We start from the raw sequence: 26,076 nt of genomic DNA, 5'->3' as shown, positions 1-26,076 counted from the left end.
TTGTGATGTTGAGCCCTCGGGAGGTTTGGAGACCTGAGTGTCTTCGGTCAATGGAGATCACAACGGCGCTGAGATCCCTGGGAGAGGCCCGGCCGGGGGGGGGCCCGGTGTCACGGAATCCTATACTGAACATACAAATCAAAGGTTTGAAAAAGGGCCACGGACTGGGGAGGGAGGAGGGAGTTCAAGAGAGTTGAAAGGTTTGAGGACGTCGGCGCCCTAAGATTCAGAGGACTGCTCCGACAGAGTGTTGAGCAGGTTTTTGTAGGCGGGGGAGTTCATGAAGCGGGGGTACGAGTCTCTTTGCATTAGTGTGTAGATCTGCAGCTGGGCGTCGTCGAACGTGTGCGAGGTGGGTTCCTGTATGTTCCGGTTGATCGATTCACGCACACGGGAGTCGAGGCTCACCTGAGGACGACAGGGAGAGGCATTAGGAAAACCCAAAGACACCCTGACAGCTTCAGGCCAAAACTTCTCTGAGGGACAAAGAGAAGGGACTTTTCCACGATAGTTCATTAAATAACTCCAGGTGGTCAATGTGTGTAGGAAACTCCTCCTTGTGAGATTCAGCTGTTCAATGTAAATAATCTCTGGGACGCCAAAGACATCAAATGTAAAACACAGACTGTGATCCATCCAGGTGAAGGTCTGGAGGAATGTGACTTTCCATTATAATTCTTAAATAATATAAATGCAACATAAACTATTGCTTTAGTAACTAGGAAAAATCCACCAATGTTATTTGATTTAATGTTGTTAAAAAAGCTCTTTTGATGTGAAACATTGAAAAATGTTCAGCTAACTTGATCAAAACATATCAAGAAACAGCAGCAACATCCCCGAAGGGCTTTCAAGTTTATTATTAATTATTTATGTAAAAAATGAACTATTATTGGTTAATCACAGCGCCAAGCTGGGGTGTGGTGAAGAGGAGACGGTGTTAAAGCTGCAGGAGGAAGAGGAGCAAGAGGAGGAGCAAGAGGAGGAAGAGATGGTGTTAAAGCTACAGGAGGAGAAGGAAGAGGAGCTGGAGAGGCTGGTGGAGGAGGAGGAGATGGTGTTAAAGCTACAAGAGGAGAAGGAGGAAGAGGAGGAGAGAGTGATTTTAAAGCTGCAGGAGGAAGAGGAGGAGGAGATGGTGTTAAAGCTACAGGAGGAGAAGGAGGAAGAGGAGGAGAGAGTGATTTTAAAGCTGCAGGAGGAAGAGGAGGAGGAGATGGTGTTACAGCTACAGGAGGAGGAACAGGAGGAGCAAAAGCAGGAGCTGAAGGAGGAGGAGACGGTTTTAAAGCTGCGGGTGGAAGATGAGGAAGAGAAGATGGTGTTAAAGCTGCAGGAGGAGCAGGAGGAGGAGGAAGAGGAAGAGGAGGAGATGTTATTGTGATGAAGGTGTAAACCAGACTGAAAGCATTTCTACAGTTGGAACAGTGACAGTGAATTTGAGAAGCGACAGTAATCCTTGAATCGCTGACAGGAGTGTCAGATTAGAAACAGTACGGAGGTTTTGAAGTTCTCGGGTCGGAGCCAGGTTTCTTTACAACTGGAGGTTTAGCAGCAGATTTATTTGAGAGATGGAGGAAGAGATGGAGGAAGAGATGGAGGAAGAGACGATCAGAGGTGGGAGGGAGGAGATTGAGCAGGAGCTGCTGGTCAAGATGACAGGGAGGTGATTTGGAGATCGAATATCAGCAGCAGAGAGAATAGAGAGAGGAGATTATGGTTGTGTGACATCTGGTTCTGAAAAGTGAGACCAGGGTTCCTGTCCAGTCTGTCCAGTTTGACCCAGCTGAGAACCAGGCGGCTCGCGGAGGGAAAGGTACGGTTCTGGTTTTAAATGAGGTGTCCAGCAGAGTGACATTTCTCACTGCTTTGCTTGGTCTCATTTTAAACACATTAGCATTTCATTCAGACCTACTTCTGAATCTTGCTGACGCAACCTAAGCTCCTCAAACAGTCCGTTACAGACACGGTGTTTCCAGAGTTCTGGGTAGCAGACATGTAGAAGCTTGTTTCAGCTTCCTGAGAGGAAGCTCTACTGGACCTGTCCACCTGATGACACAGCTAAAGATGTGGACACCAACAAATATGAAGCGTTTCATCCTGTGTAATGGATAATAATAATAATAATGCATGGGTTTTATATGGCACTTTTTACGAGGAGACTCAAAGTGCTTTACATTGCATTATTCATTCCCTCCATTGTGGATGGATGACAGGTTTGTACTGCAGTCCACACTGCTTACAGTGACACTCAGGAACAAACAGCATACCAAAATATCATCAGCACACAGGGACGTTCTCACTTATCAGTAAGGATGGCAATCAAAGACGAGCTCTTGTTGAGGGCCAGTCTTTCAATTTCTTGAAATCATTTGCCAATTTTGAAAACGATTACATTTTCGATTCCAGTGGGCGCAAATGATGTCACAACTCACGTAGCTTGCATCATTCACCTGTGCAACAGGAAACATGGCGACTTAGCATCAGAAACATTTACACACAGCAGTGAGAAATCTAGAATTCTGGATCAACTCTGGAGTGAATCTCAACCCAGCAGAAGCAGAAGCAGCAGAAGCAGCAGAAGCAGAAGCAGCAGAAGCAGCAGAAGCAGCAGAAGCAGAAGCAGCAGAAGCAGAAGCAGCAGAAGCAGCAGAAGCAGCAGAAGCAGCAGAAGCAGAAGCAGCAGAAGCAGCAGAAGCAGCAGAAGCAGCAGAAGCAGAAGCAGCAGAAGCAGCAGAAGCAGCAGAAGCAGCAGAAGCAGAAGCAGCAGAAGCAGCAGAAGCAGCAAAGGGGCAGCGGCAGCAGCAGCAGTAGAAGCAGCGGCAGCGGTGGCGGCGGCGTGAGTGTTCCTCTGCTGTGAACACTGCAGCTTTCATTCCCAATGAGAATCAATAAGAGAATCAATGAACCGAATCGGTAACCGGAAGTGAAAATGGAATCAGAATCATCACAATCGTATCAGTTCCCATCGTAAGGGATCAGTACTAAGTTTTAAATCCTTGGTGGTTGTGAAATCTGGTATAACCTCCAGACAATACATCGATCATGGAACCTCAACACAGATCTTTGGTTGTTAGCTTGCTGCTTCCAGTTTGATCTGGCCTTTGTGCTTTTCTAAACCTACAGACTGTTCGGTGTAACTTTCAGACATGCTGGATGTAACTCAGGAGAGACATTAATGAGATATGAGAGGATTTAAATGTGACGATGGAACAAAACTGCCAGACCTCCTTCGGTGAGAGGATGGAGATGTAGTCCTCATAGATGACCCTAGCTTTCTCCTCGATGGCGCTCTTATTGGTCTCTTTGCAGAACTCCTCGCAGGCGAGCCAGAAGAGCATGTTCTCCTCACTGAACTCGGTGCGGAGAAACTGTCGGAAAGAGTTCCTCCCTGCTGGGCAGCACATCAGCTTATCGAACGACTGGCCCCAAGCTCTCACCTCCTCCAGAGTGGGCTTAGGACTGCAGGGCAAGACAAGACAGGACAGGACGGGACGGGACGGGACAGGACGGGACGGGACAGGACAGGATGGGACAGGACAGGACAGGACGGGACAGGACAGGACAGGACAGGAGAGTGAGAAACATTCATCCACTCAGAAATGCACAGCGAGAAGAGGACTGACCAGTCTTCACAGTCTGCGGTCCCTTCCCTGACGTCATAAGAAGCTTTTCGGTTCCTCTCATCCCGATCTTCATTCCTGAAGAGGAAAGTATGAACACACTGCAGAATTCCATTTATATCACCTTTTGAATTAAACCACAAACAGCCATCGCAGAGCAAAGATGATTTCTCATCATACTATGGAAGCTAAATTGTGTTGCGAAGCTATAAGCGGCAAAATATTCAAAGAAAACATCTACTGTTTTAAATTGTATTTTAAAAGACAATCTAATGTTCATCAATAGCCTCCATCACACATCTGTGAAATGATGACCTGCAGCTTCACCACATCCTCACTGCAAGCACCCATGTGAAACCAACTCTCGCAAATCCAACTCTCATATTAGGTCAATTACGCTACAGCATGAGCAAAGCAAAGAGATTTTATATTTAAAATCTAAAATTAGGAGTAATTTGAGTGTTTGTGATCAATGCATGTAGTAATAAGTGTTAGATAACCCCAATAAACTAACTAACTAACTAATTAACTAACTAACTAACGCTATGTACAAGTCATTGTGGGCTTGTGTGTGTGTGTGTGTGTGTGTGTGTGTGTGTGTGTGTGTGTGTGTGTGTGTGTGTGTGTGTGTGTGTGTGTGTGTGTGTGTGTGTGTGTATGCACAGCAGGTAAAATCTCCTCGCACCAATTAAAGCTGCTTCACCAACACATCTCTACAAAGTCATGTAAATGATTGAAGGACTATAAACATCAAGAGATTACAGCTTCCCAGTCTGATCGCCCCGTCACTTCCTCCCACAGTCCAAATGCAAGTGAGGATAACTGGTGTGTGTGCGTGCCCATCCCTGCAGAGTCTGAGGGATGGCGAAATGCTACACAGCAGACATGAACACACACTGCAGAGATCTGTTTCCCTCACTGTTCCCCAGCAGCTGGACCAAGAACGCTGTTATATTGGATTCATTCACATTACTGTTAAATACGTTTTAATAACAACTGAATGGAAACAAAAACCTAATTGTATTGACCGGAAGTGATGATACTAAGATATTAATATGATATTTGTGTGGGGGTTTTTGTTCACTTAATTTCTTAAATCCTTATATGTTAGTTATTCTATCTAGATAACCATCTTTCTCATCGAGCAGGACATTAATTTCTTAAATTATTATATATTTGTTATTTTATCTAGATAACCATTTTTTTCACATTCACACATTTATTACATTTAGAAAATATTACAGTGACTTTACTGTCATATTGTAACATGAAGGAAGCAACAGAAGAAAGTTTCACCTTAAAAACTGAGGGACGGAAGAAATTCAAGTCCGTGAGATTCAAACTGCACACTTCTGTCCACATTAGATGTTCTGCTCACTGTTTGTCCACATTAGATGTTCTGCTCACTGTTTGTCCACATTAGATGTTCTGCTCACTGTTTGTCCACATTAGATGTTCTGCTCACTGTTTGTCCACATTAGATGTTCTGCTCACTGTTTGTCCACATTAGATGTTCTGCTCACTGTTTGTCCACATTAGATGTTCTGCTCACTGTTTGTCCACATCATGCTTGTCTTGGTGTTTCAACATAAACACCCTTAACTTGCTGCTCTCGCTATATGTACCAGAGTTGCACTCAAAGTCAGTGTGGTTGTGGCTGGATGCTGTGAGTGAAGGGTGACGGGGCCTACCAGGTGAGTGAGTGAAGGGTGACGGGACCTACCAGGTGAGTGAGTGAAGGGTGACGGGACCTACCAGGTGAGTGATGGAGGGTGACGGGACCTACCAGGTGAGTGAGTGAAGGGTGACGGGACCTACCAGGTGAGTGATGGAGGGTGACGGGACCTACCAGGTGAGTGAGTGAAGGGTGACGGGACCTACCAGGTGAGTGAGTGGAGGGTGACGGGACCTACCAGGTGAGTGAGTGAAGGGTGACGGGACCTACCAGGTGAGTGAGTGAAGGGTGACGGGACCTACCAGGTGAGTGAGTGAAGGGTGACGGGACCTACCAGGTGAGTGAGTGAAGGGTGACGGGACCTACCAGGTGAGTGAGTGAAGGGTGACGGGACCTACCAGGTGAGTGATGGAGGGTGACGGGACCTACCAGGTGAGTGAGTGAAGGGTGACGGGACCTACCAGGTGAGTGAGTGAAGGGTGACGGGACCTACCAGGTGAGTGATGGAGGGTGACGGGACCTACCAGGTGAGTGAGTGGAGGGTGACGGGACCTACCAGGTGAGTGAGTGAAGGGTGACGGGACCTACCAGGTGAGTGAGTGGAGGGTGACGGGACCTACCAGGTGAGTGAGTGAAGGGTGACGGGACCTACCAGGTGAGTGATGGAGGGTGACGGGACCTACCAGGTGAGTGAGTGAAGGGTGACGGGACCTACCAGGTGAGTGATGGAGGGTGACGGGACCTACCAGGTGAGTGAGTGGAGGGTGACGGGACCTACCAGGTGAGTGAGTGAAGGGTGACGGGACCTACCAGGTGAGTGAGTGAAGGGTGACGGGACCTACCAGGTGAGTGAGTGAAGGGTGACGGGACCTACCAGGTGAGTGATGGAGGGTGACGGGACCTACCAGGTGAGTGAGTGAAGGGTGACGGGACCTACCAGGTGAGTGATGGAGGGTGACGGGACCTACCAGGTGAGTGAGTGAAGGGTGACGGGACCTACCAGGTGAGTGAGTGAAGGGTGACGGGACCTACCAGGTGAGTGAGTGAAGGGTGACGGGACCTACCAGGTGAGTGATGGAGGGTGACGGGACCTACCAGGTGAGTGAGTGAAGGGTGACGGGACCTACCAGGTGAGTGATGGAGGGTGACGGGACCTACCAGGTGAGTGAGTGAAGGGTGACGGGACCTACCAGGTGAGTGAGTGGAGGGTGACGGGACCTACCAGGTGAGTGAGTGAAGGGTGACGGGACCTACCAGGTGAGTGAGTGAAGGGTGACGGGACCTACCAGGTGAGTGAGTGAAGGGTGACGGGACCTACCAGGTGAGTGAGTGAAGGGTGACGGGACCTACCAGGTGAGTGAGTGAAGGGTGACGGGACCTACCAGGTGAGTGATGGAGGGTGACGGGACCTACCAGGTGAGTGAGTGAAGGGTGACGGGACCTACCAGGTGAGTGAGTGAAGGGTGACGGGACCTACCAGGTGAGTGATGGAGGGTGACGGGACCTACCAGGTGAGTGAGTGGAGGGTGACGGGACCTACCAGGTGAGTGAGTGAAGGGTGACGGGACCTACCAGGTGAGTGAGTGGAGGGTGACGGGACCTACCAGGTGAGTGAGTGAAGGGTGACGGGACCTACCAGGTGAGTGATGGAGGGTGACGGGACCTACCAGGTGAGTGAGTGAAGGGTGACGGGACCTACCAGGTGAGTGATGGAGGGTGACGGGACCTACCAGGTGAGTGAGTGGAGGGTGACGGGACCTACCAGGTGAGTGAGTGAAGGGTGACGGGACCTACCAGGTGAGTGAGTGAAGGGTGACGGGACCTACCAGGTGAGTGAGTGAAGGGTGACGGGACCTACCAGGTGAGTGATGGAGGGTGACGGGACCTACCAGGTGAGTGAGTGAAGGGTGACGGGACCTACCAGGTGAGTGATGGAGGGTGACGGGACCTACCAGGTGAGTGAGTGAAGGGTGACGGGACCTACCAGGTGAGTGAGTGAAGGGTGACGGGACCTACCAGGTGAGTGAGTGAAGGGTGACGGGACCTACCAGGTGAGTGATGGAGGGTGACGGGACCTACCAGGTGAGTGAGTGAAGGGTGACGGGACCTACCAGGTGAGTGAGTGAAGGGTAACGGGACCTACCAGGTGAGTGATGGAGGGTGACGGGACCTACCAGGTGAGTGAGTGGAGGGTGACGGGACCTACCAGGTGAGTGAGTGAAGGGTGACGGGACCTACCAGGTGAGTGAGTGAAGGGTGACGGGACCTACCAGGTGAGTGATGGAGGGTGACGGGACCTACCAGGTGAGTGAGTGAAGGGTGACGGGACCTACCAGGTGAGTGAGTGAAGGGTGACGGGACCTACCAGGTGAGTGATGGAGGGTGACGGGACCTACCAGGTGAGTGATGGAGGGTGACGGGACCTACCAGGTGAGTGAGTGAAGGGTGACGGGACCTACCAGGTGAGTGATGGAGGGTGACGGGACCTACCAGGTGAGTGAGTGAAGGGTGACGGGACCTACCAGGTGAGTGAGTGAAGGGTGACGGGACCTACCAGGTGAGTGATGGAGGGTGACGGGACCTACCAGGTGAGTGAGTGAAGGGTGACGGGACCTACCAGGTGAGTGATGGAGGGTGACGGGACCTACCAGGTGAGTGATGGAGGGTGACGGGACCTACCAGGTGAGTGAGTGAAGGGTGACGGGACCTACCAGGTGAGTGATGGAGGGTGACGGGACCTACCAGGTGAGTGAGTGAAGGGTGACGGGACCTACCAGGTGAGTGAGTGAAGGGTGACGGGACCTACCAGGTGAGTGATGGAGGGTGACGGGACCTACCAGGTGAGTGAGTGAAGGGTGACGGGACCTACCAGGTGAGTGATGGAGGGTGACGGGGCCTACCAGGTGAGTGATGGAGGGTGACGGGACCTACCAGGTGAGTGAGTGAAGGGTGACGGGACCTACCAGGTGAGTGAGTGAAGGGTGACGGGACCTACCAGGTGAGTGATGGAGGGTGACGGGACCTACCAGGTGAGTGAGTGAAGGGTGACGGGACCTACCAGGTGAGTGAGTGAAGGGTGACGGGACCTACCAGGTGAGTGATGGAGGGTGACGGGACCTACCAGGTGAGTGATGGAGGGTGACGGGACCTACCAGGTGAGTGAGTGAAGGGTGACGGGACCTACCAGGTGAGTGAGTGAAGGGTGACGGGACCTACCAGGTGAGTGAGTGAAGGGTGACGGGACCTACCAGGTGAGTGAGTGAAGGGTGACGGGACCTACCAGGTGAGTGATGGAGGGTGACGGGACCTACCAGGTGAGTGAGTGAAGGGTGACGGGACCTACCAGGTGAGTGAGTGAAGGGTGACGGGACCTACCAGGTGAGTGATGGAGGGTGACGGGACCTACCAGGTGAGTGAGTGAAGGGTGACGGGACCTACCAGGTGAGTGAGTGAAGGGTGACGGGACCTACCAGGTGAGTGATGGAGGGTGACGGGACCTACCAGGTGAGTGAGTGAAGGGTGACGGGACCTACCAGGTGAGTGAGTGAAGGGTGACGGGACCTACCAGGTGAGTGATGGAGGGTGAGGGGACCTACCAGGTGAGTGATGGAGGGTGACGGGACCTACCAGGTGAGTGAGTGAAGGGTGACGGGACCTACCAGGTGAGTGATGGAGGGTGACGGGACCTACCAGGTGAGTGAGTGAAGGGTGACGGGACCTACCAGGTGAGTGAGTGAAGGGTGACGGGACCTACCAGGTGAGTGAGTGAAGGGTGACGGGACCTACCAGGTGAGTGATGGAGGGTGAGGGGACCTACCAGGTGAGTGAGTGAAGGGTGACGGGACCTACCAGGTGAGTGATGGAGGGTGAGGGGACCTACCAGGTGAGTGATGGAGGGTGACGGGACCTACCAGGTGAGTGATGGAGGGTGAGGGGACCTACCAGGTGAGTGAGTGAAGGGTGACGGGACCTACCAGGTGAGTGATGGAGGGTGACGGGACCTACCAGGTGAGTGATGGAGGGTGACGGGACCTACCAGGTGAGTGATGGAGGGTGACGGGACCTACCAGGTGAGTGATGGAGGGTGACGGGACCTACCAGGTGAGTGATGGAGGGTGACGGGACCTACCAGGTGAGTGAGTGAAGGGTGACGGGACCTACCAGGTGAGTGATGGAGGGTGACGGGACCTACCAGGAGCAGCTGCAGCAGCAGCACCAGCAGAAGCAGCAGGCGTTGGAGCCCCGTGGGTTGGCCTGGCCCGGCTGGTCCTGCTGGGCCGGTGCAGTTCCCCTCGCTGAGGACTCCTGCTGCACCGACATCTGCCTCTTTCGCATCTCCATCCGCTCTGATCCCATGGGCTGCAGACAGAGGGGGGGGGGGGGGGGCAGGGTCAGGAACAGCCTCCAGACCAACTTTGGTCATGTGACATCTTCAACCCATCGATCCTCTGTGTCCAGTCACACATTCATGCTGTCCCGTCTCTGCCCGGCCTGCAGGACACCCCCGGGGCTTGTGGCCCCCCATGTTCACATGGGGGGCCAGCCTCCATCTGCCGTCACGCAACGCTTCATGCATTCATCCACACACATACACATTATGACACACTGGTTAGTGTTTGTTTTTAGCCTCAAAGACAAAACACACACAAACAGCTGCAAATATTACGAACCTCCAGAACAGGACTCTTGTAAGTTTTGTGTCCAAGAGATGTTTTTACTGTTTTGATCCACATACAATATAATTCCTGAGCCTCAGAACGTGTTCAGAATGAGAAGAGCTCATGAAGTTCGTAAAACAAAAACTGTATATTATGTGACATTTATGAAATAATAGAAGTGTTGTTTGGTAAAAACCAAGCAACACTTCTATTATTTCATCTGTTTCAGTTTGTTTTAGTTTATTTTTATTAGATTAAAAAAAACTTCTTTTTTTTTTTAATCAAGCTCAGCTATTATCCATTTTCAGCTGTTTTATCTGTTACACATCTTCCATTATAACTCGTCAGTATTTTCTTAGCTCATCTCAAAGCTCCTGATAAATCAGTGAAAGTAAATGAGTGAAACTTGATTGGATCCTGATTATTCTACCACGAGGAGACTTTGGAAGCTCAACATTTCTCAGCTGAAGAGAAAAGGAGACATAGTGAGAGGTGACAGGTTTGACCAGATGTTTACTATTCCACCTGTCTTTACTTTAAGTGGCACATTAGAACTATGACACGAGGATAGTCTGCTGTGCAAATGAAGAAAAAAAAATATCACAAATGTTAATATCCGTATAACTTAGTGGAAGCTCCCCCTACAGAGGGGCTGCAGACCATCCATCAGACCCTCCTCCTGCGGGATGTGAAGGCCTTCGTGGAGCTTCTTCTCTCTGATTCTACCAAATGTGTCATCGCCAGGTCAGACTGCCAAATCCTGTCACATCATTTATGCAAGCAGGTTGTGGCTGCTACATGACTCCACCACTAGTTGTGCAGAAATGTCTGGAGACCCGCTAGAGGATGGCTGGATGGATGGATGGATGGCGGATGGATGGATGGACGGATGGATGGGAGGGCTGCAGGGAGGTGTGTGAAGGCGCAGCCTGCAAATCTATACCTGCAGCACCACTCCATCACATCCTCCCTGTGTGTGCACCATCAAGAGAACAAGAAGGAAAACGAGACGTGGTTCCGATCCGGAGCTCGACGAGCAGATCCGTTTCGTGCGTCGAGCAGTTTCGTGCGACAAATCGCCCGTTTTTACGCATTGGGGCGCAACGGGAACTGACTCAACGGCCACGGAGCATGAAGCAGGGGGTGGGGGGTTGGGGTGGGGGTGGTCGCATCCATTCAAAGGATAAATCACGATAAGCAAACATGTTCTGCAGAAAGAGAGAGAAAGACGCACTCTTCCTCCGACTGGTCTCACCGCGGCGCGAATGAGAGATCCGAGCTGGACTTAATGGCTCCTGAAAGAGAAGAGAAGGAAAAACACAGAGCACGAAGCGAGTCGCACATCAAATCAATGGAAAGTGCCACCATGAAGAACCGTGCAGCTCCACAGCACCGCAGAAAGCTGCAGGGAGCCGCTGCAGCCGGAGGCTGACGTGCCTCCATCGCACCAACACACACATCCGCTGCTCATACTCACAATGTCACCATGTATGCAAAGCCAGAAGAGGGAATTCTTTGCCTTGATTACATCCGATGGCACATAAGGATTTTTTTTTTCTCCAACCGGCTGCTCCAAATCACTACGCATGCGTCTTTCCTCCAGCTCGTAGTGGAGCAGCAGAGGAGGCAGGAGAAGGTCTGGGTCCCCCCCCCCCCCCCCCCCCCCCTCATATTCTCACAGAGGACTCTGAAATCAAACCATGTTCCTCCAGCTCTTGATGCATCACATCCAGACACATACCCAGGGTTCGAATTACAACGTGGCTTTCGGGGAGCCCTATTTTCCGATCAGACCTCTGCCAGTGTTTTTAGAGCTCCCCCTACATTTTTCAAATTAGGCTTTCAGGGGAGCCCAGCTCCCCTTAGCTCCCCCATAATTCCAACTCTGCACATACCAACATATAGTGGAGGTTCCCAAGCACAAGTAACCAAGGGGCATTAAACATATTTCCGGAAACTGACATTTAAAGAAATACCTCTTTCACTTCAAACACACAATTGACCTAAAGACCAATTTCCTTGGCTTTAAACCCAGCTGGAGACTCTGCTCTTGTTTTATTGTCATTTGTTTTAAATGGTATTTCATAAGGTTTTGTATTATTGTTTTTACTATTGCACATCGTGTTTTTAGGCTTTTATGTCTATTTATATGCAGCACTTTGGCTCAGCTGTGGATGTTTTTCAAGATGAATTGACAATTGTGCTCTCATGAAAAACTGTGTTTGAATGGTTCGCATTGGTACAATGTGAAAATACAAATATGTAAAACAATAAAATGTAAAAATTAAAAATGTAAACATTGTGTAGAATATATACAGTATCTAAATGGTTTGCAGCTGCAGTGACATCCTCACATCAATAGACAACATTGAAAACTGAGCTCTATTTAAAGAGTTTAAATGAAGTAAAAATATTATACAATATACAAACATTGAACAATGGCTCGGGCATCTATTTCAGATGCACCCCGGACGCCTCCCTAGGGAGGTGTTCCATCATGTCCCTCCGGTAGGAGGCCTCGGGGCAGACCCAGGACACCCTGGAGGGACTATGTCTCTCAGCTGGCCTGGGAACGCCTTGGGGTGCCCCCGGAGGAGCTGGAGGAAGTGTCTGGGGCGAGGGAAGTCTGGGCAACTCTGCTCGGACTGCTGCCTCCGTGACCCGGCCTGGATAAGCAGTAGTCAATGGATGGATGGATGGATGGATGGATGGATGAACAACACAATTTTCTAAACTCCTTTCAATAGAAACAATACAAACTACAGTACAGAAAAGCTTTATTCGGAGACTAATTATCAACAGTATTGACCTTCACACTGCACTCTATTGGAATCAGTAACAGTCCTGAAATCTCTCCTGGGACATTGTTGACCTGAGAAAAGAAGTTCTGCCTGCCTTGTCTATTGACAGGCTAATCCTCTGCAAACAAAATGTCTGAAGGGCCAAAAACGACTCCTTACATGATTCAATCTGACTATGAGACACAATTTCACGTGTATGAATTACACATAAAATTGCTGCTGTTTTTGGTTTATTAACTGTTTCAGCTGGAGTAGCCATCATAAAAAAAGCATTTAAAACAAAACTATCTAAATGTTGAAAACACTGTAGTTGGCCTGCCAAGCAGCTATTTGGTGCTTAAAATGAAAAATCCATGTGCACACTCAACAGTATGGACATTCAGACACTTTCCTTGTAGACACTCAGTATCTGCATGGAAGGAATGTGGTTCCCTGCTAAAATGGATAAAGGAGCCAAAAATATTGCAGTCAATAATTGTAATAATAAAATATCCACAGTTCTCAATAGTATTTTTTTTAAATATAATAGATGCAATATAAACTATTATATTTCTTATAAAATGAGTTTTGGATCAAATGTTTTCAGAGCTCTGTTATTGGCAGTAGAGGTTCATGCAGGTTTCATGTTACTGGAATCCATCCATCCATCCATCCATCCATCCATCCATCCATCCATCCATCCATCCATCCATCCATCCATCCATCCATCCATCCATACATACATACATACATACATACATACATACATACATACATACATACATCCATCCATCCATCCATCCATCCATACTGTTGGGGCCACTCAACCTCATGGAAGGGGGAGGGGAGACCACGTTTTGAGAACAAAGAGATCACATGGTCAGAATGGGAAAAGTTCGCCATTCATCCCGGATCACCCCCCGGATCACCCCCCCTCCAAGGTGCAATACTAGAGGCCAACGGCAGGGGGAGCCTGAGAGCTCCCTCACCAGCTGGAAGGTCCAGGGCGGGCCCTCCGTCAGGATTGGTCCACATGACCCAGAGCCGACCGGTAACACGAAACCACAACAAGAGGTATAAAACACCCCCGCCGGGGTGATTTCTGCCTCTCCAATGTTGAAACTTGCGTAAAGACGGACGCATCCGTTTCGCACGGAGACGAAGTGCCACGTGTGCCCGCTGACCGGCCCGGAGTTCCACACCCGGCCGGACGAGCCGACAACCACCGTGGAACTACGTCTACTTTTCCCTTTTTCCTTTTTTTCTTCTTCACCGGAGTCCGAGTGTGCAGCTGCCAGCGCACCGTCCTCCCGCATGCAGACCTGAAGCCGCTTCTTCTCCCCCTCCTCAAAATAAGCGCTTGATCATCCTGTGGACTTTTTCCTTGTCCACAGACCAGTTTTAGCTTGTTTACCTGGGACGCCAGAGAAAACAAACTCGCAGCCGGGAAATCAACGGATTTTCCCCGGCCGCCGGCAGCACGTTCACCCTCATCAAACTGAGTAAGGCTTAGAGTCTGGGCAGGCAATGAGAATAACGTGACTGTAATATTGCTGTGTGTTTATTATTGTGTTGAAGTCAGGGACGCCGATCCCTGTTTCCAACCAATCTGTGTCTGCGCGTTGGATTTACATCCACGCGAACCTCCGCACTGTGTAACCCGCTCTCTCTCTCTCTCTCTCTCGCTCTCTCCCTCAACTTGCACAGACCATTTCTAGATGACTGTGCAGTCCAGAGACAGTGTGCAGAGCTGAACATATTCTGTCCACTGCCCTTCTCCCTCCCTCCTTTTCAGTTTTCCTCTCCTCCTCATAAACGATCGCGTAAAAGCAGCCGCGCGCTGCTGCACCCGCTTCTGTGACCGTGTGTAGTTCACTGTCCCTGGGATTTCTCAGTCACGAGCCCCCAGGCGCGCTCCGAGCAGGCTCACGAGCCGTGCACGAGCACAGTGACGTCACGCTGTCCAGAAAGAGTGCACCAAGCGCCTCTGGTGGCCGCGTTGGTGATTGCAATCTCTTGAAAGACCGCCACTCGGTGGACAAGTCGAGTCATTGCATTCTCCCTCCGTGCGCCGCCGCGCCCCTAGTGGTCGTTCCGGTTACTGCCTCGAACTAGACGCCTGCCGCCATCTAGTGTCCGTTCGAGGTCATTACACCCACACACACTGACCCTCCAACGCCTGCCGCCACCTGGTGGACGTTCGTGGTCATTACACCCCACTCAGGCTTCCACACACTCACTCTCACACACATACACACACACACACACACACACACACACCCTCTTTCTTTGTACATAGTGTTTGCTGTTTAATAGATTAGATCTTCGTGTTTGATTGTTTATTACTTAATTGTGTTGTTTTAATAAATGATTTATGAATTATTTTTGAATAATACATTTTTGTTAATAAACGCATTTTAACTGAATTGATCGATTCTTGGTTATCATTGTGTATTTATTGTTGACAATTCACTGGTTTGTAACAGTCTGTGCTCGAATCTCACACCTTCCTTGTTATTTAATATTGTTATATTTACACAGAAATATTAACTTTACTTAAATAACCCTTTTTGACAAACGAGACTGAAATTTGGTATTAGCTATTTCCAGCTTAGCTGGTGGTGCCCCGATTTAATTATTATTTGATAAATAACCAATTTATGCAAATTAATAATTTTGATTAATAAATTATTTTTGATAATTTATTAACTTTTGAGTAATTACTCAATTACTCTAGGAGTTGCTGATGAGTAACTAACCATTTACTTTATTAGTAATTCCAATTTTTCCTAAATTACTTTCAGTAACCCATTACTTACAGTAATTATTTATGCTAATTACCAACCATAAATCCCAACAATACATACATACATACATACATACATACATACATACATCCACACACACACTCACACACACACACACACACACACACACACACACACACACACACACACACACACACCCATCCATCCATCCATGCATACATACATACATGCATACATGCATACATGCATACATACATACATACATACATACATCCACACACACACACACACACACACACACACACACACACATCCATCCATGCATACATACATACATACATACATACATACATACATGCATCTTCCCTCCCTCCTCCAGCTCTTGTGGACTGACCCTAAATGTGTCCCAGTTAATTAGATGCAGGCTCAGCTGGCTCCTGTCCATGTGGAGGAGCAGCAGCTCCACCTTGAGTTTCTCCTGGATGGCTCCGCCCTTCACTCTGTCATGAAGAGGGACTCCTGCCACCCTGCAGAGAAAACTCATTTCAGCTGCTTGTACCCATCTCCTTCTTTCGGTCGTGACCCAAAGTTCCCGAGCAGAGGTGAGGGTGAGGACGGAGACAGGAACTGAGAGCTTTGCCTTTACAGCTCAAGTACATGTATGGGCATCTTGTGTTCAAAAGTGGACAATCCATGACTTGCACACATACGGACAACTTTACCACTCAGATCCAGATCATGCCGGCCATTCCTCCCAGTCTCGCCCTTCAAGGTTCCCCAGTGGTTGCCAACATGAGCATTGAAGTCTGGCAGTAAGACTATGGAGTCCATTGGCAGTGCCCTAAACAGGACCTCCCCCACTTGCTCCAAGAAGGTCAATTCCCCTGAGCTGCTGTTTGGTGCAACACCTGAAGCCGTAGGGAGATGACGCTCTCTTTCACGGGTAAAAACTCCACCTGTGTGGCCACCAGCCAGGAGCTTGAGTCTCTTTTCACTTTAAACGTCTCACTGAAGTTCATCAACACAGTCACCAGCAACTGTTCAGGGAGACTGAAGTGACATGAAAGAAACATGCCATTTAAGGCATGAAGTCAAATTACAGACAATTTATTTAAACAAGTAGTTTTGGGAAATAAATTCACACTGAATAAGAAGGAGATTTAAAAATTTAAAAAAATAATTTTCTTCAGTGATAGTGTTGAAAGCTTGAACAGCAGCAATATGTATAAGTATGAGTTATGTAAAAAGTGTAATACTACCAAAATGGTTAAAACTACCTTAAACTATTACAAATGCTGAACTTTGTAAATTGGCAAAATGAGATTTAAATTGATGAAACTAAAAATCTCAAAATAACCTCCACATTTCTTCTGATACTTCCAAAGTAACTGCTGTATGAAATAAAAAAATTATCAAATCCTTTATTTATTTTTTAATTTTATTATTTATTTATTTATTTATTTATCGTTTTTTTATTTATTTATGTATTTATCCACCCACTTTGGAACAAATGGACCTTCTACCAGCAGTACAAATATCAATAGCAAAATGAAAAAATAAATTTAAAAAAAACAAACATATTAGGATATTAGGTGCAGGATTATTTTTCGCAGAGAAAATGATTATAAAATATGGTGCTCGATTTTTATATGAATTTTCCATTCATTGAAGTTTTAATGCTAGAAACCACGTGTACATGGTGAGTTTGATTATTTTCTCCAGATAGAAGATCCTTATTTACACTTTAAATATAATTTAGCCATATTTACAGTTTAATGCTTCTGTGTGTGTGTGTGTGTGTGTGTGTGTGTGTGTGTGTGTGTGTGTGTGTGTGTGTGTGTGTGTGTCCTGTCATCTCTTCCTTCATGTTATTGAGAAACAGCTGCCTAAGAACGAGCCCCAACCTGCAGCTATTGACAAGACAACAGCGCCATCTGAAGGCAAGCTGGAGTTACAGCAAGCCTGTCAGCAGCTCACACACTCATCAGCCCCAGTGGCCACGCCCCCTGGATTGAAACACTATTGAGAACCTGTTAATATTTCATTATTCTTCTGTATTGTTTGCTGGCAGCAGCATTCTACTACTATAAATATATGAATAGAATGAACAATGTCTGCTTAAAACAATATGCAGGTTCAGTTTAATCTCTGAGATCTGAACTTCTAATCCAGACTGCTCAGGTTGTGTGATCCTCAGAGCAGAGGAAAAAAAAGTGCAAATGTTTCACCGGGATGTGCAATTTCATAGATTTAACACAATAATTGTTTTAAAACTGTAAACACTGGTCAGTCATCAGCTTCACCAGGTGTTGTGTCTAAAACACATCTGTGAAGCTGGACTTCACGCCACAAAAAACTCAGTGGAAATAGTCTTCATTGTTTGTTCTGCTTTGGTGTTTTTTGAGAAAAGAAGTTTATTATGAGATGATGACGTCACTCAGCCCCCCACTTTCTTGAAACTGAACAAAAATAGTCTCAATCGTTTGTGGCGCTGCCTTGTGCTCCAAGAATGATCATTTGTTCTGCTTTCCTTTTTAAGATATTAAACATCATTTTAAAGGGTCATATCTAAGTTCACGCAGCCCTCCACAATGTCCAAATTAACTAACTGAAACCCCCCAAAAAACTAAAAAACAATGTCACATCGTTTCATGATAAACTTCTTTTATCTTAAAAATCAAAGCAGCACAAATTAAAATTGTTCACATTTCCTCAACTGAACAAACTAAAGCAGTGGTTTAATACAAACAAACTGCATTAGATCTGTATGTGTATGTTGTTTATAAATCATAAGGGGAATAGAAACTGAAAGGTTATAGACAGAGAGTGTAAATGTAGTGATGTGAGTCATTCAGTCCAGGTGCAGATTAGAACCTTTCTTTTGGTTACATTCTGAAAAACATTTTGAAAACATTTTGAAAAAGTAAAAAAAAGAAATTGGCAACCAATGGACTATAAAGCTATTTGATTCACCACCCCACTATTTGCATCATTTGTCGTGGTCATTTGAATTGTTTCGTGTTATCACTGTTTGACATTGATGTACACATTTTGCATTTTCCTTATGAGGTCCCCCTGACCGTTGACTCTCAACCGCTAACCAGGGTCATGACATCACTGCATTGTGGCACTGCATCAGAGGACAGGGAATTAAAAACGGAACATTTTGGTGTTGGTTTGACATCAATCGAATTGAAAACAAATGCGTTATTGTGGCAGGGTTCTCATTCAGTCCAAATACAACTAATAATAATTACCACCACGCTCCATATGGCAAGTCGACATTGCATTTATTGCCCTCAAAACAGTGCCGGTGCTCAGTATTTACAGTGCAAGAACAAAAATATATATTTACAGTACAAAAAGCAAAACCCAAACAAAACCTGATATCAGCTCTTCTCTTAGCTGCTGGTTTTCACCAGTTTCCTGTGGCCTGTGCTCTCACAAGCACCTGCAGGGACAGACTCCCCCAATCCAGTTTCCCACTCTGCTTTTAAAGGGTAAGCCCCTCCCCCGGGCATGGGATGACTACTGTCAGCCAATCACATTCATGAAAATATATATTCAACTCCTTTTTTTAAACGGATCCTCACTTTTTCTTCCAAAGCAAACAAAACATTTTCCCCAGCAAAACGGCAAATAATTGTATTCAAAAAGAAAAATAAAGAATCATTCCACAGTCCCTCGTGATCACATGACCAAACTTCCAGGGTGAGCTACATAGTCTCGGAGTTAGCTCCGCCCCTCTCCACTGCCGTGAGGCGTGTATGTATGGATGTGTGAATGTGTGAATGTTTGTGTAGGTAAATCCCAGCAGTCAGGTGTGCACCCCTGTCCGGCTATGCTAACGGCTGGAGAGAGAGGGCGAGGAGCTAACTGAACCTGATGTGCAGTACGGAGGGAGTGAGGAAGTGAGTGTGACGTGTGTGTTTGGGTGTATGAGTGTGTGTGTGTGTGACAGTGTGCCGCTGCCCTGTTACTGCTCCCTCACAGTTATGATGACAATACATATTTGACCTTTGCGTGACCTTGACCTTTGGCCCAATCACCCTCAGAATGTCATGGAATCATCTCTGGATTAAGACAAATCATCCCCAGGAATTTTGTACAATTTTGGTTTGTATTTCTTTTAAGTGGGTAACAAACAAAGATACATACCAATGAATAAATAAAACTACCTTTGTTGGAGAAGGTAAAAAGGAGGAAGGGAAATGGAAAAAATAACTCACTAAAGAAAAGGGATTTAAAAGGAGTAAATGTGAAGGAAAAGCAGAAGGGTTAGGGTTATTGAAGGGGGTAATGAAATGATTATTTGGTCAGTAAATCAGAACCGCTGACTGAAGCAACTCACTATATCCTGCTCACATTGAGCATTAGCATTAGCATTAGCATCAACTGTTATCTTGAGTAATGATAATCGGCAGTTATTTCAACAATCTCCTGTTTACTGGAGGAGAAGCACTTCATAACCCCTGAACCTTCTGCTGACAGCTCCATGATTCCACCTGATGGAGACATCAAGATTATAGAGAATCTTCCTCTTAGAGCAACTTCCTCTAACATCAGATTATAGAGCATCTTCCTCCACTAACATCCAGATTATAGAGCATCTTCCGCCTCTAACATCCAGATTATAGAGCATCTTCCTCCTCTAACATCCAGATCATAGAGCATCTTCCTCCTCTAACATCAGATTATAGAGCATCTTCCTCCACTAACATCCAGATTATAGAGCATCTTCCTCTAACATCCAGTTTATAGAGCTTCTTCCTCTAACATCAGATTATAGAGCATCTTCCTCCACTAACATCCAGATTATAGAGCATCTTCCACCTCTAACATCCAGATTATAGAGCATCTTCCTCTAACATCCAGTTTATAGAGCTTCTTCCTCATCTAACATCCAGATTATAGAGCTTCTTCCTCCTCTAACATCCATATTATAGAGCTTCTTCCTCCTCTAGCATCCAGATTATAGAGCATCTTCCTCCTCTAACATCCAGATTATAGAGCATCTTCCTCCCCTAACATCCATATTATAGAGCTTCTTCCTCCTCTAACATCCAGATTATAGAGCTTCTTCCTCCTCTAGCATCCAGATTATAGAGCATCTTCCTCCTCTAACATCCATATTATAGAGCATCTTCCTCCTCTAACATCCAGATTATAGAGCATCTTCCTCCACTAACATCCAGATTATAGAGCATCTTCCTCCTCTAGCATCCAGATTATAGAGCATATTCCTCCTCTAACATCCAGATTATAGAGCATCTTCCTCATCTAACATCCAGATTATAGAGCATCTTCCTCCTCTAACATTCAGATTATAGAGCATCTTCCTCCACTAACATCCAGATTATAGAGCATCTTCCTCCGCTAGCATCCAGATTAAAGAGCATCTTCCTCCACTAACATCCAGATTATAGAGCATCTTCCTCCTCTAACATCCAGCTTATAGAGCATCTTCCTCCTCTAACATTCAGATTATAGAGCATCTTCATCCTCTAACATCCAGGTTATAGAGCATCTTCCTCCTCTAACATTCAGATTATAGAGCATCTTCCTCCCCTAACATCCAGGTTATAGAGCATCTTCCTCCTCTAACATTCAGATTATAGAGCATCTTCCTCCCCTAACATCCAGGTTATAGAGCATCTTCCTCCTCTAACATCCAGATTATAGAGCTTCTTCCTCATCTAACATCCAGATTATAGAGCATCTTCCTCCTCTAACATTCAGATTATGGAGCATCTTCCTCCTCTAACATTCAGATTATAGAGCATCTTCCTCCCCTAACATCCAGGTTATAGAGCATCTTCCTCCTCTAACATCCAGATTATAGAGCTTCTTCCTCATCTAACATCCAGATTATAGAGCATCTTCCTCCTCTAACATTCAGATTATGGAGCATCTTCCTCCTCTAACATCCATATTATAGAGCATCTTCCTCCTCTAGCATCCAGATTATAGAGCATCTTCCTCCACTAACATCCACCTTATAGAGCATCTTCCTCATCTAACATCCAGATTATAGAGCATCTTCCTCCTCTAACATTCAGATTATGGAGCATCTTCCTCCACTAACATCCAGATCATAGAGCATCTTCCTCCTCTAACACCAGATTATAGAGCATCTCCCTCCTCTAACATTCAGATTATGGAGCATCTTCCTCCACTAACATCCAGATCATAGAGCATCTTCCTCCACTAACACCAGATTATAGAGCATCTCCCTCCTCTAACATCAGATCATAGAGCATCTTCCTCCTCTAGCATCCAGATTATAGAGCATCTTCCTCCTCTAACATCCAGATTATAGAGCATCTTCCTCCACTAACATCCAGATTATAGAGCATCTTCCTCCACTAACATCCAGATTATAGAGCATCTTCCTCCTCTAACATTCAGATTATAGAGCATCTTCCGCCTCTAACATCCAGATTATAGAGCATCTTCCTCCACTAACATCCAGATTATAGAGCATCTTCATCCTCTAACATCCAGGTTATAGAGCATCTTCCTCCTCTAACATTCAGATTATAGAGCATCTTCCTCCTCTAACATCCAGGTTATAGAGCATCTTCCTCCACTAACATCCAGATTATAGAGCATCTTCCTCCTCTAACATTCAGATTATAGAGCATCTTCCTCCACTAACATCCAGATTATAGAGCATCTTCCTCCACTAACATCCAGATTATAGAGCATCTTCCTCATCTAACATCCACCTAATACAGCTTCTTCCTCATCTAACATCCAGATTATAGAGCATCTTCCTCCTCTAACATTCAGATTATGGAGCATCTTCCTCCACTAACATCCATATTATAGAGCTTCTTCCTCCTCTAGCATCCAGATTATAGAGCATCTTCCTCCACTAACATCCACCTTATAGAGCTTCTTCCTCATCTAACATCCAGATTATAGAGCATCTTCCTCCTCTAACATTCAGATTATGGAGCATCTTCCTCCACTAACATCCAGATTATAGAGCATCTTCCGCCTCAAACACCCAGATTATAGAGCATCTTCCGCCTCTAACATCCAGATTATAGAGCATCTTCCTCCTCTAACATCGAGATTATAGAGCATCTTCCTCCACTAACATCCAGATTATAGAGCATCTTCCTCCACTAACATCCAGATTATAGAGCATATTCCTCATCTAACATCCAGATTATAGAGCATCTTCCTCCTCTAACATTCAGATTATAGAGCATCTTCCGCCTCTAACATCCAGATTATAGAGCATCTTCCTCCTCTAACATTCAGATTATAGAGCATCTTCCTCCACTAACATCCAGATTATGGAGCATCTTCCTCCTCTAACATTCAGATTATAGAGCATCTTCCTCCTCTAACATCCAGGTTATAGAGCATCTTCCTCCTCTAACATTCAGATTATAGAGCATCTTCCTCCACTAACATCCAGATTATAGAGCATCTTCCTCCTCTAACATTCAGATTATAGAGCATCTTCCTCCACTAACATCCAGATTATAGAGCATCTTCCTCCACTAACATCCAGATTATAGAGCATCTTCCTCATCTAACATCCACCTTATAGAGCTTCTTCCTCATCTAACATCCAGATTATAGAGCATCTTCCTCCTCTAACATTCAGATTATGGAGCATCGTCCTCCACTAACATCCATATTATAGAGCATCTTCCTCCTCTAGCATCCAGATTATAGAGCATCTTCCTCCACTAACATCCACCTTATAGAGCTTCTTCCTCATCTAACATCCAGATTATAGAGCATCTTCCTCCTCTAACATTCAGATTATGGAGCATCTTCCTCCACTAACATCCAGATTATAGAGCATCTTCGTCCTCTAGCATCCAGATTATAGAGCATCTTCCTCCACTAACATCCAGATTATAGAGCATCTTCCTCCTCTAGCATCCAGATCATAGAGCATCTTCCTCCTCTAACATCCAGATTATAGAGCATCTTCCTCCACTAACATCCTGATTATAGAGCATCTTCCTCCACTAACATCCTGATTATAGAGCATCTTCCTCATCTAACATCCAGATTATAGAGCATCTTCCTCCTCCAACATTCAGATTATAGAGCATCTTCCTCCACTAACATCCAGATTATAGAGCATCTTCCTCCTCTAGCATCCAGATTATAGAGCATCTTCCTCCACTAACATCCAGATTATAGAGCATCTTCCTCATCTAACATCCAGATTATAGAGCATCTTCCGCCTCTAACATTCAGATTATAGAGCATTTTCCTCCACTAACATCCAGATTATAGAGCATCTTCCGCCTCTAACATCCAGATTATAGAGCATCTTCCTCCACTAACATCCAGATTATAGAGCATCTTCCTCCTCTAGCATCCAGATCATAGTGCATCTTCCTCCACTAACATCCAGATTATAGAGCATCTTCTGCCTCTAGCATCCAGATTATAGAGCATCTTCCTCCACTAACATCCAGATTATAGAGCATCCTCCTCCTCTAACATCCAGATTATAGAGCATCTTCCTCCACTAACATCCAGATTATAGAGCATCTTCCGCCTCAAACACCCAGATTATAGAGCATCTTCCGCCTCTAACATCCAGATTATAGAGCATCTTCCTCCTCTAACATCGAGATTATAGAGCATCTTCCTCCACTAACATCCAGATTATAGAGCATCTTCTGCCTCTAACATCGAGATTATAGAGCATCTCCCTCCACTAACATCCAGATTATAGAGCATCTTCCGCCTCTAACATCCAGATTATAGAGCATCTTCCTCCTCTAACATCCAGATTATAGAGTACTTCATCTAACATCCAGATTATAGAGCATCTTCCTCCTCTAGCATCCAGATTATAGAGCATCTTCTGCCTCTAACATCCAGATTATAGAGCATCTTCTGCCTCTAACATCCAGATTATAGAGCACCTTCCTCCTCTAACATCCAGATTATAGAGTACTTCATCTAACATCCAGATTATAGAGCATTTTACTCCTCTAACATTCAGATTATAGAGCATCTTCCTCCATTAACACCCAGATGATAGGTCATCTTCATCTAACATCCAGGAATCCATGAATTTAATGTTTGTGTTTTCATTGTTTGTGTGTTGTTCTCTGCACTCACACAACAAGCTGAAGTTGTTGTGCTGTCATGTCTGTGGTGTGGGAGACTTCATGTTGTGTCTCTATGAGACCTCAGGTGATCCTCTCCTGCTTCTGGATGTGGGCGAGTCGACACTGAGTAAACTCTGACTGAATACTCTGCTCGGAACTGTGCCGCTTCAATTCTATCTCTGTGGGTGTTTAGGTTTCTAATGACCTCTATCACACTATTTCAGGGCACACTATCTTCTTTTTAAAATCTTCTTAAGCTTCCTTCATTCCTGGAGTGCTTCCTGAAATAGTTTGGCACCAGTCACAAACGGCTGACGCTTCGGTGGGAGAAATCTGACTGTGGCAACAACAGCACAGCAATCAGAGAGATCAGAGAGATCAGAAAAAGATCTGCGAATTAAGAAACTAACCCGTGAATGTTACTCTTAGATTCGCTCATTTAATCTCCCAGAACCAATCACTGTGCACAACACAGTCCTGTCACCATTTCATTGGAGGAAAAACTCAAAGTGTTTGGTATTGTGTGAGATTTGAACAGACGACTGAGAGGCAGCAGGAGCTGGACTGGGTCCAGAATGGGCTGTGGAGACCTACAGAGGATCAGAACTGGGCATCAGGCCACTGAGGGATCATATAATCTTTTAAAATAATCTGTGATGGCAGATTGTACTTGACCACTCCGGATGTACTCTCTGTCTTCACTGCCAGTAAATCATCCACCTATGTTTTGGACCACTTTCCCTGTTTAGACTTCCAGCTAACAGTGAGAAGGTTCACCTGGACAGCTGAGCAGTCCATCATAGGACACACACACACACACACACACACACACCCACACACACACACACACACACACACACACACACACACACACACACACACACACACACACACACACACACACACACACACACACACACACACACACACACACACACACACACACACACACACACACACACACACACACACACACACAGAGAGAGTCACCAATTAATGTGACATGTTTGAACTGCAGGAGGAAAGCGGACTACCCATAGGAAACCCAGACAACATGTAAACTCCACACAGAAAGGCCGGCCAGGATTTCAATCACGTTGTCACTGTGAGAGCACTTACCACTGCCCCACCATACCGCCCCACCATACCGCCCCACCATACCGCCCCACCATACCGCCCCACCATACCGCCCCACCATACCGCCCCACCATTCCGCCCACACAGGTTTGGATTGTGATGAATTGGAATCATGTTTTGGCGTTGAGGCAGTGGCTGTTCATACCTCAAGGCACACCGTCTCCTGCTCCTCTGCATCTGGGCCAGGGTAAGCCACCGGGCACCCGGCCCCACTCCGGCAGGACCGGGCGAGCCCCCGTATCCGCCGCCACATCAGGGCTTGGGTATGTCTGATCCCCCGCACAGCAGATGTGGGCCTTATCTCCCACTGCTTCGCCGTTCTAACACATGACAT

The 26,076-nt window shown here is 46.3% G+C and overlaps 1 protein-coding gene across 2 annotated transcripts; it reads right to left on the bottom strand.

The window, feature by feature from the left end:
* Positions 1-219: 219 nt before the first annotated feature.
* rgs20 (regulator of G protein signaling 20) lies at positions 220-26,076 on the bottom strand (the record flags this gene model as incomplete). Of its 2 annotated transcripts, none has more annotated exons than XM_080503953.1 (5): positions 220-408; positions 3,228-3,462; positions 3,627-3,701; positions 9,491-9,657; positions 25,888-26,076. In XM_080503953.1, the coding sequence occupies 5 exons, from the start codon at positions 26,074-26,076 to the stop codon at positions 220-222; spliced, it is 855 nt and encodes a 284-aa protein (XP_080360079.1). The 2 variants fall into 2 exon arrangements, with proteins under 2 accessions (XP_080360079.1, XP_080360080.1); XM_080503954.1 differs by lacking the exon at positions 25,888-26,076 and adding an exon at positions 11,434-11,481.

This window comes from Blennius ocellaris (genome assembly GCF_963422515.1).
Source record: "Blennius ocellaris genome assembly, chromosome: 10".
In the NCBI taxonomy this organism is placed as follows: domain Eukaryota; kingdom Metazoa; phylum Chordata; class Actinopteri; order Blenniiformes; family Blenniidae; genus Blennius; species Blennius ocellaris.
Note: the sequence above shows the minus strand (reverse complement) of the source record. Positions and strands in the feature narration are given on the sequence as shown.